Source organism: Phascolarctos cinereus, unplaced genomic scaffold (genome assembly GCF_003287225.1).
Source record: "Phascolarctos cinereus isolate Bilbo 61053 unplaced genomic scaffold, phaCin_HiC Scaffold_726;HRSCAF=1367, whole genome shotgun sequence".
Classification (NCBI taxonomy): Eukaryota; Metazoa; Chordata; class Mammalia; order Diprotodontia; family Phascolarctidae; genus Phascolarctos; species Phascolarctos cinereus.
In genome coordinates, this window is record NW_027556098.1 from 66,197,417 (window position 1) to 66,214,351 (window position 16,935).

Here is a 16,935-nt window from a genome sequence, read left to right on the forward strand (position 1 = left end):
TATTCAACCTTCAGTGACCATTTTTTAAATGCCTCCTATATGTCAGGCACTAAACTAAATATTTAAGATATGAAGACAGAAATGAAACTGTCCCTGTCCTAAAGTACCTTACAATTTATAGACTTAATGAAATTGTCTAGTCACAGTGGGTTAAGGAACTTACCCAAGGTCACACATTTGTATATATCAGTCAGGACTTAAATCTGATTTGAAATAGGACCTCTGTGTATTACATCAAGCTGCCTCTCATAATGATCTCACTGGGATCATTATGAAAACACACACACAATATATATATATATATATATATATATATAAAATATTCCTGGTAAGTAATATTGTTGTATTTTAATAAATAATATTGTTTAACATTATTTTAAAAGTGCCATGGAATAGCAAGACAGTTGTTAATTTGCATTAAGAGAGGGGATTTTGTTATCAGGAATTCTTTGGGGATAATGATACTATTTACCTCTCAGGGCTGTGGTGTGAATCAAATGAGATGATATATCTGAAGCCCTTTTTAGCTTAAAGCTCTATGTAAACATTATTATTATTATTATTATTATTATTATTATTAATTATTATTATTATTATTATTATTTTTAGTGAGGCAATTGGATTAAGCGACTTACTTAGGATCACACTAGCAAATGTCAAGTGTCTGAGGTCAGATTTGCACTCAGGTCCTCCTGACTCCAAAGCCAGAGCTCTATTTACTGTACCACCTAGTTGCCCCAAACATTAGCTATTTTAATTAACAAAGATGAAATCACAGTTCATAAAAACATAATAGTAGTCAAAATAAATAATCTTTTTATACCGCTGTGGTTTATAATAATGCTGTAATGATAGTATATGGTTACATGACAACCTAGAAAATTATCAACATGTAGCTGCAAAAAGCTATAATAATATATATATGATCATATATATGGGCAAGTATGGGGCAGCTAGGCTGTACACTGGATAGGTCAACAGGCCTGGAGTCAGGAAGACCTGAGTTCAAATCTGGATGCAGATATTTACTAGCTGTGTAACCCAGAAAAGTCACTTAACTCAGTTCCATCCTCTGCAAATGAGCTAGAGAAGGAAATGGCAAACCACTCTAGTATATTTTCCAATAAAACTCTAACATGAAGTCATGAAGAATCAACCATAACTGAAATGACCAAACAACAGCAAATGGTAAATATGTATGTATGTATGTGTGTATGTATAGGTATGCATGTGTGTATATGTACATGTATATATGTATATGTGTGTATACATATGCATGTGTGTGTACAATATATATATAGTCTGCTCTAATTAGGTTGCTGAGATGAGATTTTTTTCTCCTTGTTTTGTATGCTCTTTCCTTTGCCACCATAGCATAATGTTGAGCACATAGTAGCTTCTGAAATAATATTTACTGAACAGAATTGCTTGGTCTCTTTTTTTCTAGATTTGCCTGAAGTACATGAATTTCAGTATGAAATTCAATTTGAATCTGATCTCATGAAATCTAACTTGGAATCTTGCATTGCCTTATATCTGACCAGTAAAGAACAAAATGTAGAAAATGGGGTTATATCACTAGTCTTCAATATAATCTTTGCACCAAAGAAACCAATGAGGTAAGCCTATTCTCCACGTTCCTTTAAAGAATACAAATTATCCATATTTCAAACATAGATGACCTTTCCTTGTTCTTGTGAATTAACTCTGTTGGGACAGGATAAATTGTTTTATGTGCTTAAAGTGAATTTTAAGCACTACAACAACTTTGGCCTCAGTGGGCTATATGTAGCACCATGCAGGAATAGCAAGGTTTATGAAGTATTTCCAATTCATTTATATAAGCACCCCTAAGTCTGCTCCTTGACGTGTTGCGATATTTATTTAATCTCACCTTGTTCTCTAAGTTAATACAGGTGTTCATTTGTATATTTTCTCATTAATTAGTAAAATTTTTAACAAATATCTCAATCAGCAAAGCTCAGAAATCCCACAATCAAATGTCACTTATTTAATAGACAGGAGAAACTTCCTTTTCTAATAGTTTTTACTCTACTCTGTACATATTAATCTCCTAGATTAATATAACTAATCTCCTTAATCTCCTAGCATTAAAGAAATATTGAAGCCACTGAATATTGACTTTATTCACATTGAAATCAGTAATAAAAGAGACCTGGATAATTATTTATAATATTTTAGATGTGAGAACTAATCACAACTAGTCACTCAAAATTCTAACTAACGTAGCAAATGATTTCATGTCTAAGAAAATTGTTCCACACCATTTAGTTCAACAAAGTCACTTTACAAGAATTCTCAATCCTTTTCACAAGGTAATAGTTAAAATAGTTGTATCTAAAAAGGAGACCTTTCCATCTTCTTTCTTTCTGTGGCTCTTACCTTGAGCTTTCTTTCACTGTGAGGAAAACCCTGTCTTTAGCTTCTCTCATGCCCTATGTCTGAACAGTCACTCTGGTAGCTATCAAGGTCTAGGTTCAGATAATTCAAAACTGGAAAGTGCCTTAATGATCATCTCTAGTCTAATACCATAATTTTATAAGTGAGAAATGATGGGATTTGGAAAAGGAATGTGACTTGCTCAATCGGACAAGCTCAATTCAAAATAAGCATTTCTTAACCACATACTACAGGGTGTCATTTGCAAAGCATTTCACATGTCTCTTAAAGCTATAGTAACTTTATCTACATTCTCTATGTCAAAGCCTAGTGGAAGAGGTTATGTAGAGAATGCGAAATGTGTTTTAAAGTAAATTTGAATGATTTTGACATATATACCCAGAACTGAAAAAATCCAGGTAATATTACTAGAAAAATGCAGTGAGTCAGATCAATCAATCAATCAATATTGTTGATTGATTACCTCCTTAAATTATGAGCCCCTTGAGGACAGGGACTCTCTTTTGCCTCTTTTTTTATACTCAGTACTTAGTACATTTTCCAGCACGTAGTGGATACTTCAGTCAATCAATCAATATTCATTAAGCCCCTACTATGTGCCAGGCACTGTGCTAAATTCTGGGGATGCAAAAAGAGGCAAAAACAGTCCTATTTTCAAGGAGCTTACAATCTAATTTGGGAGACAGCATGCAAAGATATATATACAAAGCAAACTATATGTAGGATGAATTGGAAATAATTATCAGAAGGAAAACATTTGAATTAAAAGAGGTTGGGGTGGCTTCCTATAGAAGGTGAGACCTTACTTGAATCTTAACGGAGGCCAGGGAGGTCAGTAGTTCAAATAGAGAAAGGCCAATATTGCAGGCATGAAACATAACCAGAGGAAATGCCTGGAGCCAAAAGATGGAAGTATTCAGGAGGCTAGAGCTACTGGATAGCAGTATGTATTGGGGATTGATGTAAGAAGACTAGAAAAGAAGGAAGGAGTTGGATTATGGAAGTCTGTGTACTACACGGAAGATTTTCTATTTATAGGAAGGCACTGGAGTTTATTGGGTAGTGGGGTGACATGGCCATACCTGAGCTTTAGGAACATAAGTGTAGTGGCTAAATGGAGAATGCATTGGAGTGGTTAGATACTTGAGGTAGGCAGACCCACCAGAAGGCTATTGGAATAATCCAGGGATTAAATGATAAGGGCCTTCTCTAAGGTGGTGGTAGAGGAGAGAAGGGGGGAAATTCATGAAAAGTTGCAAAGGTGAAATCAATAGGCTTTGGAAACAAATTGGATAAAGGGGTGAGAGATAGTAAGGAATACAAGACAATTCCTAGGTTATGAGCCTGAGGGACTGGAAGATGATGTTGCCTTCTTCAGTAATAGAGAAAGATATGGAGAGCAGGGTGTGGGGAAAAGATATTGAGTTCTATTTTGGCCATGGTGAATTTAAAATGTCTCTTGGATAACCGGTTTGAGATGTCTGAAAAGCAATTGGAAGTGCAAGACTGGAGGTCAGCAGAGAACTTTTGGCAGGATAGATACATTTAAGAATTACCAGTATAAAGGTGGCAATTAAAACCATAGGAGCTGATGAGATTACCAAGAGGAGGAATATAGAGGGATAAGAGGAGAGGGTCCAGGACAGAACCTTCTGGATGAGGATGCAGTAAGAATGGTTAGATAGGTAGGAGGAAAGCCAAGAGAGGGTGGTGTTCTGAAAACCAACAGAAAAGAGAATATCAAAGATGAGAAAGTGATCAACTGGGTGAAATGCTATAGATCAAAACCAGTTGAGGAATGAAAATAGATTTAATATAATTGCCTTTTTCTCCCTCATTGTATTTCATTTCATTTTTATAGTACTTCTTGTAAGAAGAGATTTGTTTCCTTAATGATAGGTATGGAGAGTAGTGGTTATAGGTGGATAAGTCCAAAGGCAGAACGAATACCACTGGGAGATATTGGCAGGGTTAATTCCAATTTGGGATATGTCATACTTTGTGGGTAAAGTTTTTTAAAAAAAGTAGCTGGGTGCCACAGTGGAAAGACCTGAATTCAAATCTGACCTCAGACAGTTACTAGCTTTCTTACCTTGGGCAAATCATTTAACCTCAGTTTGCTTCAGTTACCACAACTGCAAAATGGGGATAATAATAGCACTCAATTCCCAGAATTTTTGTGAGGAAAAAATGAGATCATATTTGTAAAGTATTTAGCGAAGTGCCTGGCACATAATGGGCACTGTATAAAAGTTATTCTTATTAGTTATTATTGTTATTATTATCATATATTTGGGAAGCTGATTTTATAGGGTGTGTGTATGTATGTACAAACTTTTTTTGTTTGGTAGCTTAATGTGATCCAACTTGTAGGATTCACATTTGCTTATTCTTTTATTTTCATTGTTTTACTTGTCTCCCACTAATACAAATGACAGACAACAACCTCACCGATTGCTACAGATCCTATTTTTCTACCAAAGCTGTCTAAGATTAGAAATACAACTATGATTCATTGATAACAACCTGCCAGCATTTTTGTAGCCTATGTATCATATGAATTCTACAAGACTTCAGCAATAATGATTGTGATATTAGTAGTTTAAATATAATTTCATATTTGCAGTATGCTTCATGGACATGAGCTTATTTTATATCTTTACAGCAACTCTGTGAGATAGATAAGCAATTTATTTTATAGGTGAGGAAACTAAGAGTTAGGTTTAAGGACTTGTCTAGGATCATGTGGATGAGCCAAAACTCGTGGTCAAGTTTTTGAATATAAGTTTGGGACTATAAGGGGATAAGTAGATTATGAAGAACTGGTGTTTGAGGCTGTATTATATATACCCTTAATGTGTTTTATTTTAAAATATTCATTTCCGAAGAGTTAATGTTGCCTAATATTGCACATTTAATAACAAATTTCCTTAGATAATTTGAAGGAGCTCTATGATAGTTTGTGGAATATCCAATTTTCCTATGTGATGATGTATTTCAAGAGAATACTGTAAAATAATTTCTTACTACTACTAGCATCACTACTGCTGCTGCTGCTGCTACTACTATTAGTAGTATTACTGATGCTGATGCTGGGGCTACTGTTGCTGCTACTGCTACTACCCCCATTTTTCAGATGAGGAAACTGATGCACAAAGACCTTAAGTAATCATAAGTAATAAGTGGTAAAGCCAGGGCTCAAAATCAGTTTTTTTGGTTTTTTTGAAAATAATTAAATTATCTTTCCATTCTATTAGAGTAGAAAACTTTTCCTAAGGTTCTTTATGTAATATATGCAGTCTGTTAATTGCCTACCATATCACTCTATTAGGATCAAATATTTGCAAGATAAACATGAACAAAGAGAAACAGTTTGAAAGTGAAATCTCAAACAAAATCTGAAAATGATTCATACATACTACTCAATATATCCCTAGCACAGTTAGTTCACAATGGTTCTGGATCAGACACAAGACAGATGTAATTTGATTGATAGATTTATTAATTCCATTATACTCAGTTTGTCACTGAGCATTTTACCTTTTTTATTCATTGCTATATATATTTTTTTTCAAAGATCTATAATCACATTGGCGGTTCAATGCAACACAGATGGAATATGGAAGTTTCCAATAACTCTGATTGCTACTGAGCCAGAAGTGGATGATGTTATCAATATTGAAGGGATTGGCTTGTTCAAGGAATCTGCTGTTGCCTTTAGGCTAACAAGTCAGACACGGTAATATATCAAAAAGAGTATATGTCTAGATCTTACAAAAGTAATTTATATTCAACAGTAAAACAAGAGGGAAAGATGGAAAACTTTACTAGGTGAATTTTTCCCCACTTTTTCCCATTATTGACATACACCCAGAAGCATGTCCTTCAAAATTTTGTCCATTGCAACTCTTAATGGCCAGTTATGATGTTGGGACAAAAGAGAGGGAAAAAGATGTGTATGTACATTGTTTATATATAAATATAATATTTAGATAAAATGAATACTAATATTTAAATAACCAATAATGTAACAATATAGACAGCATAATGTTATTATATAGTAAATACTATTTAAACAAATGCTATAAATGACTAAACAAATCTAAATAAATATACACAGTAACATGCACACATGTAGATATATAGGATTTAGCACCTTTGAAATATAAGTAATTAGACATCATGGCTATTAGTGTAGTATTGATTTTCATTGAGTATTTCAAAACATTATTTTATTTTTAATATATGATACATTATAGCAGATTACAGTGTCACAAAATCCTAGAGTGGAATTTATCTACTCTCATTTATACTTGACCATCTTATAGGACACTATAAACATCTCAAATATCCAACTTCCATTTGAAAATGTGTGATAAAAGGAAACTAGCTGCTCTTCGAAACTCTCCATTTTGTTTTGGGACAGTTTTGATATTTAGGAAAGTTTTCTTTGCATCTGGCTGAATTCTGCCTCTGCAAATTCCACCTATTTCTTCTCATTTTGCCCCAGGCAGGAGAGCAGCAATTCTCAAACTTTTTGGTCTCACTTTCTCAATTTTTTTATAGCTATAATTTTATTACCTGGACATGGTTGTACCTTATTATTCCTTATCCTTTTTAAAATAGTTTACATTCTGGGGCAGCTAGGTGGTGCAGTAGCTAGAGCACTAGCCTTGGAGTCAGCAGGACCTAAGTTCAAATCCAGTCTCAGACACATAACACTTACTAGTTGTGTGACTCAGGGCAAGTCACTTAACCCCACTTGCCTCATCAAAATAAATAAATAATTTAACTTTTTTTTTTTAAGTTCCAAATTCTCTCCCTCCCTGGAGCTCCCTCCCCCATTAATTAAGAAGGTAAGAAACATAATATCCGTTATACATGCAAAAGGATGCAAAATATATTTCCTTATTAGCTTTATTACAAAAAGAAAAAAATACAAGAAAAATAAAGTTGAAAAATGCTTTAATCTGCACTTAGAGTTCATCAGTTCTCTCTCTGGATGTGGGTAGAATTTTTTCCCACAGTGAGTCCTTTGGAATTGTCATGGATCATTGTCATGATCAGAGTAGCTCACTGTTGTATAGTTGATTATCATTACAATATTTCTGTTACTGGTTCTGCTCATTTAGCTTTGCAGCGGTTCATATGAGTCTTCCTGACTTTTTCTGGAGCTATCCTGCTCATCATTTCTTATGATGTGTTAGGTTTCCATCACAGTCATATACCATAAGTTGTTCAGCTATTCATCAATTGATAGGCATCCTTTCAGTTTCTAATTCTTACTTCAGTTTCTAATCATACTTTTACTTTTTATTTCACCTTTGAATTGCTGGCTCAAAGGATATGTACAGTTTTGTAGCACTTTGGGCATATCTGTTTCACTCTTAAAAAATCAGTGAGAACCTTAAAGGGCTTTGTTTTAATTTGGGTTATGTCTTTTAATATTTATTATAACATAAATTTAAGATGAAAACATTTGAATATTTATTTATTAAAATAACAATAATAACCCATTATATTAATATAAATAAGATTTATATGAAAAATACTTTTCCAAAGGAAAATAAGTATTGAGAAAAGTGGCATTGTATTACATATTTTTGCAAATCTCTTTAATGTCTGACTTAACAGAAGACAGATTATATAGTACTTAACATATGCCAGGCACCATGCTAATCACTCTATGATTATTATCCCAATTTGATCCTCATGACAACCTTGGGAGGTAGGTACTGTTGTTATTCTCATTTTATGATGAGGATATTGAGGCAAACAGATGTTTACTGCCCTAGGGTCCCACAGCTATTAAATGTTTAAGGCCAGATTTGTACTTATCTTCCTGATTCCAGGCCCAGTGCTCTCTCCATTATGCCACCTAGCTGTCATCTAGAGGCTCCTTTCTGTCTCTGTGTTCAGTCTGTTGAAGTATCTTGTCTTGGTTGAAGTATATGAAGTGGTCTGAACTCACACAGTTGTGTGGTTGGAAAAGTAAGAAATATTTTAACAAGTATGTAACATATTAGTATTATTATGAGAGTACTTTTGACCTCATGGAAATGAGGTCAGGAAGCCATAGAGGTCAATAGACTACACTTTGAGAACTGCTACTTGTCATCAGAGAGAGCAAATCCAATTCCTATGACACAAGACAATACTTCTCATGATCAAGGGAAGGATATCATATTTATTTCTAGGCAACTAATTCTAATTTGTCCTCACGTAACATAAAATTCAAAATGTACTTTCAACCTTCCTTTTCCTTTACTAATCCCTAAAAACAAAATATTTTCAAGAGCCTATTATACACTGTTAGAACAGCTTGGTATTTTTCCTGCCTCTGATAGTATTGGAATACATATTTTTAAAAATCTATTTTTGTTGTTGTTGCTAACTTGCTAACTCAAAAATGACATTAAAACAATCATCTGTTAGTGATTTGTTTGGAATATGTTGAATGAAATGATTGATATTTATCCTCAGTACCCTATGTTCTGACTATTCTGGGGACTCAGTTGGTATAGAGTTCATTATGATATTTATTTCTTATATCTTATTCTTCAAATAATTCCCCTGTTGTTCATTTCTAATAATAATAATAATAATGATAATATTAATAATTAGCATTTATATACTATGTGCCAAATACATATACAGATAGATACACAAAGCATTCACATAACTAATTAGTGTTGCTCTTTATAGGTAAAGACACTTGGAGAGACTATAATATTTGTGGCAATGTCTAGATCTCTAAAATTTTGAATTCTTTTGGGGCTTTAAAAAATTTATTTATTTTTTAATTTTTAAAATGTATTTTTAAAACATTGGGTTACAAATTTTCTCCCTTCCTCCCTCCCCACCCACTCTCATTGAAAAGGCAAGCATCTCGATACAGGTTATAGATGTGTAGTCATGCAAAACACTTCCATACTAGTTATGTTGTGAAAAACTAAGTATATTTCCCTTCATCCTATCCTACCCCCCCATTTATTCTATTCTGTCTTTTGACCCTGTCCCTCCTCAGAAGTGTGTGCTTTTGATTATCGCCTCCCTCAATCTGCCCTCCCCTCTATCAACTCCCTGCTCTCTTGTTCCTTTCCCCCCCTTATTTTACTTTAGGGTAGGACAGATTTCCATACCCCATTGTGTATGTTATTCCCTCCTTAAGCCAAATCATGTGAGAATAAGATTCACTCATTCCCTCTCACCTTCCCCTCCACTGTAAAAGCCTTTTCTTGTCTGTTTCATGTGAGATAATTTACCCCATACTGCTTCTCCCTTTCTCCTCCCAGTATAATCCTCTCTCACCCCTTAATTTTATTTTCCAAATATCACCCCTTCATCTTCAACTCACCCTGTGCCCTCTATCCATCTATCTATACATACATATAATTTTTCCCTCCCACTACCCTAATACTGACAAAGGACTCATGAGTTACAAATATCGTCTTTCCCTGTAGGAATGTAAACAGTTCAACCTTAATAAGTCTAATGATTTCTCTTTCCTGTTTACCTCTTCCATGTTTCACTTGAATCTTGAATTTGAAAGTGAAATTTTATATTCAGCTCTGGTCTTTTCCTCAGGAATGCTTGAAAGTTTCCTATTTCACTGAATGACCGTTTTTTACCCTGAAGGATTATACTCAGTTTTGCTGGGTAGGTGATTCTTGGTTGTAATCCTATCTCCTTTGCCCTCCAGAATATCATACTCTATGTCCTCTGGTACTTTAATGTAGAAGCTGCTAAATCTTGTGTTATCCTGATTGTGTTTCCACAATACTTGAATTGCTTCTTTCTGGCTGCCTGCAGTATTTTTTCCTTGACCTGGAATTCTGGAATTTGGCTACAATGTTTCTAGGAGTTTTCCTTTGGGGATCTCTTTCAGGAAGTGATCAGTGGATTCTTTCAATTTCTATTTTGCCCTCTGCTTCTAAAATATCAGGGCAGTTTTCCTTGATAATTTTTTGAAAGATGATGTCTAAGCTGTTTTTTTGATTATGGCTTTCAGATAGTCCAATAATCTTTAAGTTCTCTCTCCTGGATCTATTTTCCAGGTCAGTTGTTTTTCCAATGTGATATTTCACATTCTCTTCTATTTTTTCATTCTTTTGGATTAGTGTTACAGTTCTTTATTTCTCAAATTGTCACTAGCTTCCAATTTCTCCATTCTAATTTTTAAGGAAGTATTTTCTTCAGTAAGCTTTTGGACTTCCTTTTCCATTTGGCCAATTTTTCTTTTTAGGGCATACTTCTCCTCATTGGCTTTTTGGACCTCTTTTGCCATTTGGGTTAGGCTATTTTTTAAGGTGTTATTTTCTTCAGTTTTTTTGGGGGGTGGTCTCCTTTAACAACACTCTCAGTTTTTCCTCTACTTCTCTTACTTGCTTCTCAAAATCCTTTTTGAGCTCTTCCAAGGCCTGGGACCAATTCATATTTTTCTTGGAGGCTTTAGATGTAGGAGCTTTGGCTTCATTGTCTTCTTCTGGTTGTGTGTTTTGATCTTCTTTGTCAGCAGAGTAAGATAATATAGTCTGACTCTTCTTGTGCTGCTTGCTCGTGATCCCCGGCACATTACTTGAGTAATAAACTCTTTGTTAAGGTAGGAGTCTGCTTCCAGTGTGGAGAATGTACAGTCCCAAGCTTCAGGGGTTTTGTGCAGTTGTTTTCAGAGATATTTCTAGGGACCTGTCAATTTCCAAGGTGCTATGATCAAAGGTGAGGTGTTTACTCCTTTCCTGTCCTGTGCTCTGCTCTATGAGTGACCACAAGAACCTTTATCTGTCTTGGAACTGTGAGGATTCCCTTCTTACTACACCTACTAGCTCCATTATGCCAGCACTCCTCCTCGCCCCAGTTCTGCCACCCAGAACTCTGATCCAGATCCAACCATGGGTAAAGCAAGAAAATTCTGCCTCAGCACCAGCAAAGAGATCTCCCTCTGATCAGCCACTAGATTAGCCACCCACAGTATGTGGACTGAATGATCTGGAAGAAGTCACCACCCCAGGGCTGAGCTGGGACTGGGGCTGGGACTGTACTCCTCTCTCACTGCAGTCTGACCAACATTTTCTACTGATCTGCTAACTTGTCTTTCATGTTTGTATGTTGAGAAGTCTAGAAACTGCCACAGCTCCCCTTGATTCAATCCGCTGAGGCCTGCTCCAGGTTTGCTGAGGCCTGGTATTTACCTATGTGCCCATGCTGAACTGTGCTCCTTTCCCATCCTGGCACAACAGACCTTTCCAGTCAACCATCCAGGTTGTTTTGGGCTTGGAATTTGTTTCACCCTGTCTTTTTGTGGGTTCTGCTTCTCTAGAATTTGTTTAGAGCCATTTTTATAGGTATTTGTAGGGGTTTGAGGGACAGCTCAAGCAAGTCACTGCTTTTACTTTGCTATCTTGGCTCTGCCCCCTAAGAGCTGGTTTTATGGGAAAAGAAAACAATAAAATAGATAAAATTTTCTTTAATTTGATTAAAGAAAAGAAGAAACCATATTACCAGTATCAAAAAAGAAAAGGGTAGATTCATCAACAATGAAGAGGCAATTAAAGCAATAATTCAAACTTATGTTTAAAATGCCCAACTGTTTGCCAACACATCTGACAGTCTAAGTGAAATAGATGAATATTTACAAAAAATAAAAATTTCTCAGATTAACTGAAGAGGAAATAAAAATACTCAAACAACGCTATTTTAGAAAAAGAAATTGAATAAGCCATCAATAAACTCCCTAAGAAAAAATCTCCAGGCCCAGATGGATTTACAGATGAATTCTACCAAACATTTAAAGAATAATTAATTCTAATACTATATAAATTATTTAGAAAAATGGACAAATAAGGGGTGCCACCAAATTCCTTGTATGACACAAATATTTTGCTGATATTTAAAACAGGAAGAGTCAAAACAGAAAAGTATGGATCCAATTTCCCTAATGAATATTGATGCGAAACTTTAAATAAAATATTATCAAAGAGATTATAGCATTTTATCACTAGGATAATACACTAAGACCCAGTAGAATTTACACCAGGAATGCAGGGCTGATTCATTGTTGGGAAAACCATCAACATAATTGACCACATCAATTCTAAAACTAAAAGAAATCATACGATTATCTATAAATGCAGAAAAAAGCTTTTGGAAAAATACAACACCCATTCCTACTAAAAACACTAAAAAGCATAGGAATAAATGGAGTTTTCCTTAAAAAGATAAGCAGTATTATCACTGGGATAATATACTGTGACCCAGTGGGATTTATACCAAGAGTGGTTCACTATTGGGAAAACCACCAACATAATTGACAATATCAATTCTCAAACTAACAGAAATCATATGACTATCTATAAGTGCAGGAAAAACCTTTTGGCAAAATAAAACATCCATTCCTATTAAAAACACTAAAGAGCATAGGAATAAATGGAGTTTTCCTTAAAAAAATAAGCAGTATTTATCTAAAACCACCAGCAAGCATTATATGTAATGGAGATAAGCTAGAAGCATTTCCAATAAGATCAGCAGTGAAACAAGAATGCCCATCTTCACCACTATTATTCAATATTGTACAAAAAATGTTAGCTTTAGTAATAAGAGATGAAAAAGAAATTGAAGGAATTAGAATAAGCAATGGAGAAGCACATCAATCACTCTTTGCAGATGATATGATGGTATATTTAGAGAACCCTAAAGAATCAACTAAAAAACTACTTGAAATAATTACCAATTTTAGTAAATTTGCAGGATATAAAATAAACCCCCATAAATCATAAGCATTTCATATGTTACCAGCAAAGTCCAGCAGCAAGAGATAGGAAGTGAAATTCCATTTAAAATAACTGTAGACAATATAAAATATTTGGGAGTCAACATGCCAAGACAAACCCAGGATCTATATGAACACAATTACAAGACACTATTCATACAAATAAAATCAGATTTAAACAATTGGAAAAAAATGGCAATTGTTCATAGGTAGGCGAAGCTAATATAATAAAAATGACAATTTTACCTGAATTAGTTTACTTGTTCAGTGCCATACTACTCGAACTACCAAAAATATTTTAAAGAGCTAGAAAAATAGTAGAAGAACAAAAAGTCAAGAATATCGAAGAACTTAGTGGAAAATAATGCCAAAGAAATGTGGCAAGATACCCATGAACAATTGATATTTTTCCAGTTGTTTAAATCTGATTTCCTTGTCTCTCATTCTTTTTATCTCAAAACCCCTTGACATTATCCCTCTACTCTCTTCTCCTCCCTCCCATCTCCTGACAGTGACTTGGTATTTCTTACAAAGGCCAAATCTTTTGATACCTTCCTCTCTTCTGCATTAGATGGCAGCTTCAGTTACTCTCTTTCTCTCCAAAGATCATCCTTTCAGTAAATACTGGATCTTTCTTTACTGCCATTAAATATGCCCAAGTCTTTCCCATCCTTATAAAAAAAATCTTCATTTAAATCTACCATCTCTTTAAGCCATTATCCTCTACCTCTCCTCCCTTCCTTAGCCAAACTCCTTGAAAACCTGCCTAGACAAGGTGGCAATACTTCCTCTCTTCCTATTCACTCATCAGCACTTTGCAATATGGTTTTTGACTTTATCATTCACCTGAAACTGCTTTCTCCAATTACCAAAGAGCTTTTATTTTCCAAATTTTGTACCTTTTCTCCATTCTCCCACCCCCACCCTATCCTCTCATATCTAGATTTTCATGACATTATACTCTCCTGTTTCTCTTACCTTAACTGCCCCTTGTCATTCTCTTTGCTGGCTTGTTACCTATGTCATTCCCTACTACTATGAGTTTTTCCCCAGACTCTGTCTATCTTGGATCCTCTTCTCTACTTTTTCTATATTTTGTGTCAATGATTTCATAAGTGCCCATAGGCTTAAATTTAAATTCTATGCAAATGATTTTGAAAATATATGCATATGCATAAATATATGTGTATAAGTTAAATATGTACATAGATATATGTATATACATGGGATTATTCACAAATATATCTGTAATACATATTCATTCACAACCTAAGCTCAAGCTAAACTATAGATATATATGTGTGTGTGTGTGTGTGTGTGTGTGTGTGTGTGTGTGTGTATGTATATCCATAGCTATATCTAACTATCCCCATTCTATTAGTTGTGAATGCTGAATTGCCTGTTGGATCTTTCCACCTAGATTGATTTCCCTTTATGTGTCTCAAAATCAGTTACATCCAAAATATCCAAAACAGAATCCATCTCTTTTTCCAATCCGTCTCTCTTCTGTACCTCACTAATTCTTTCTTTCTTTTTTTGTTTAACCCATTAGCTTTTTTTTTTGCCTTTGATTTTGTGGTTTTTTTTTCACTTCCACAAGTTTTTGAGTTCCAAATTTCTCATCCCTCCCCCCACACCAAGACGGCATGCATTCTGAATACCCCTTCCCCTGGTCTGCCTTCTCTTCTATCTCTCTCCCCTCCCTTCTCTTATCCCCTTCCCCTTCTATTTTCCTGTAAAGCAGGATAGACTTCTGTACCCCATTTCCTGTATTTCTTATTTCCCAGTTGCATGTGAAAACAATTTTTTAAACATGTGTTTTTAAAACTTTTCAGTTCCAAATTTTCTCCCTTCCTCCCTCCCCACCCACCCTCATTAAAAAGGAAAGCAACTCAATATAGGTTGTACATGTGCAGTTATGCAAAACACTTCCTTAGTAGACATGTTGTGAAAAACTAACTCTATTTCCCTTAATCCTATCCTGCCCTCCCATTTATTCTATTCTTTCTTTTGACCCTGTCCCTCCTCAGAAGTATTTGCTTCTGATTACCCTCTTTCCCAATCTGCCCTCCTCTCTATCACCCCCTGCTGTCTTGTCCCCTTCTCCCCTATTTTCCTGTAGGGTAAGACAGATTTCCATACCCAATTGAATGTGTATGTTATTCCCTCCTTAAGCCAAATCCTATGAGAATAAGATTCCCTCATTCCCTCTCACCTTCCCCTGTTTCCCCTCCACTGTGAGAGACTTTTCTTTTCTGTTTTTTTTGTGAGATAATTTACCCCATTCTACCTCTCCCTTTCTTCTTCTCTGAGTAATCCTCTCTCATCCCTTAATTTTATTCTCCAGATATGACCCCTTAATCTTCAACTCACCCTGTGCCCTCTATCTATCTATATATACATACATACATTTTTTTTCCTTCAACTACCCTAATACTGACAAAGTTCTCATGAGTTACAAATATCATCTTTCCATGCAGGAATGTAAACAGTTCAATCTTAATAAGTCTCTTATGATTTCTCTTTCCTGTTTACCTCTTCATGTTCCACTGGAGTCCTGTATTTGAAAGTCAAATTTTCTGTTTAGCTCTGGTCTTTTCATCAGGAATGCTTGAAAGTCCTCTATTTCACTGAATGACCATTTTTTCCCCTGAAGGATTATACTCAGTTTTGCTGGGTAGGTGATTCTTGGTTGTAATCCTATCTCCTTTGCCCTCTGGAATATTATATTCCATGCCCTGCAGTCCTTTAATGTAGAAGCTGCTAAATCTTGTGTTATCCTGATTGTGTTTCCACAGTACTTGAATTGTTTCCTTCTGGCAGCTTGTAATATTTTCTCCTTGACCTGGGAACTCTGGAATTTGGCTACAATATTCCTAGGAGTTTTCCTTTGGGGATCTCTTTCAGGAGGAGATCTGTGGATTCTTTCAATTTCTATTTTGCCCTCTGGTTCTAATATATCAGGGCAGTTTTCCTTGATAATTTCTTGAAAGATGATGTCTAGGCTCTTTTTTTGATCATGGCTTTCAGATAGTCCAATAATTTTTAAATTCTCTCTCCTGGATCTATTTTCCAGGTCAGTTGTTTTTCCAATGAGATATTTCACATTGTTTTCTAATTTTTCATTCTTTTGGATTTGTTTTACAGTGTCTTGATTTCTCATAAAGTCACTGTCTTCCAATTGCTCTATTCTAATTTTTAAGGAAGTATTTTCTTCAGTAATCTTTTGGACTTCCTTTTCCATTTGGCCAATTTTTCTTTTTAGGGCATTTTTCTCCTCATTGGCTTTTTGGACCTCTTTTGCCATTTGGGTTAGGCTATTTTTTAAGGTGTTATTTTCTTCAGTATTTTTTTGGGTCTCCTTTAGCAAGCTGTTGACTTGTTTTTCATGATTTTCTTGCATCACTCATTTCTCTTCCCAGTTTTTCCTCTACTTCCCTTACTTGCTTCTCAAAATCCCTTTTGAGCTCTTCCAAGGCCTGGGACTGATTCATATTTTTCTTGGAGGCTTTGGATGTAGGAGCTTTGACTTTGTTGTCTTCTTCTGGTTGTATATTTTGATCTTCTTTTTCACCAAAGTAAGATAATATAGTCTGACTCTTTTTGCGCTGCTTGCTCATGATCCAGCCAATTACTTGAGTTTTAAACTCTTTGTTAAGGTAAGAGTCTGCTTCCAATGTGGAGAGTGTACTGTCCCAAGCTTCAGGGGTTTGTGTAGCTGTTTTCAGAGATACTTGTAGGGACCT

At 35.1% G+C, this 16,935-nt stretch overlaps 1 protein-coding gene across 1 annotated transcript in view; it reads left to right on the plus strand.

The window, feature by feature from the left end:
* CFAP47 (cilia and flagella associated protein 47) overlaps positions 1–16,935 on the plus strand; it is an 890,592-nt gene that overhangs the window by 809,547 nt on the left and 64,110 nt on the right. Inside the window, 2 exon segments of the mRNA XM_078146130.1 lie at positions 1,448–1,619; positions 5,999–6,160. Of these exon segments, the coding sequence (XP_078002256.1) occupies positions 1,448–1,619; positions 5,999–6,160 (334 nt within the window).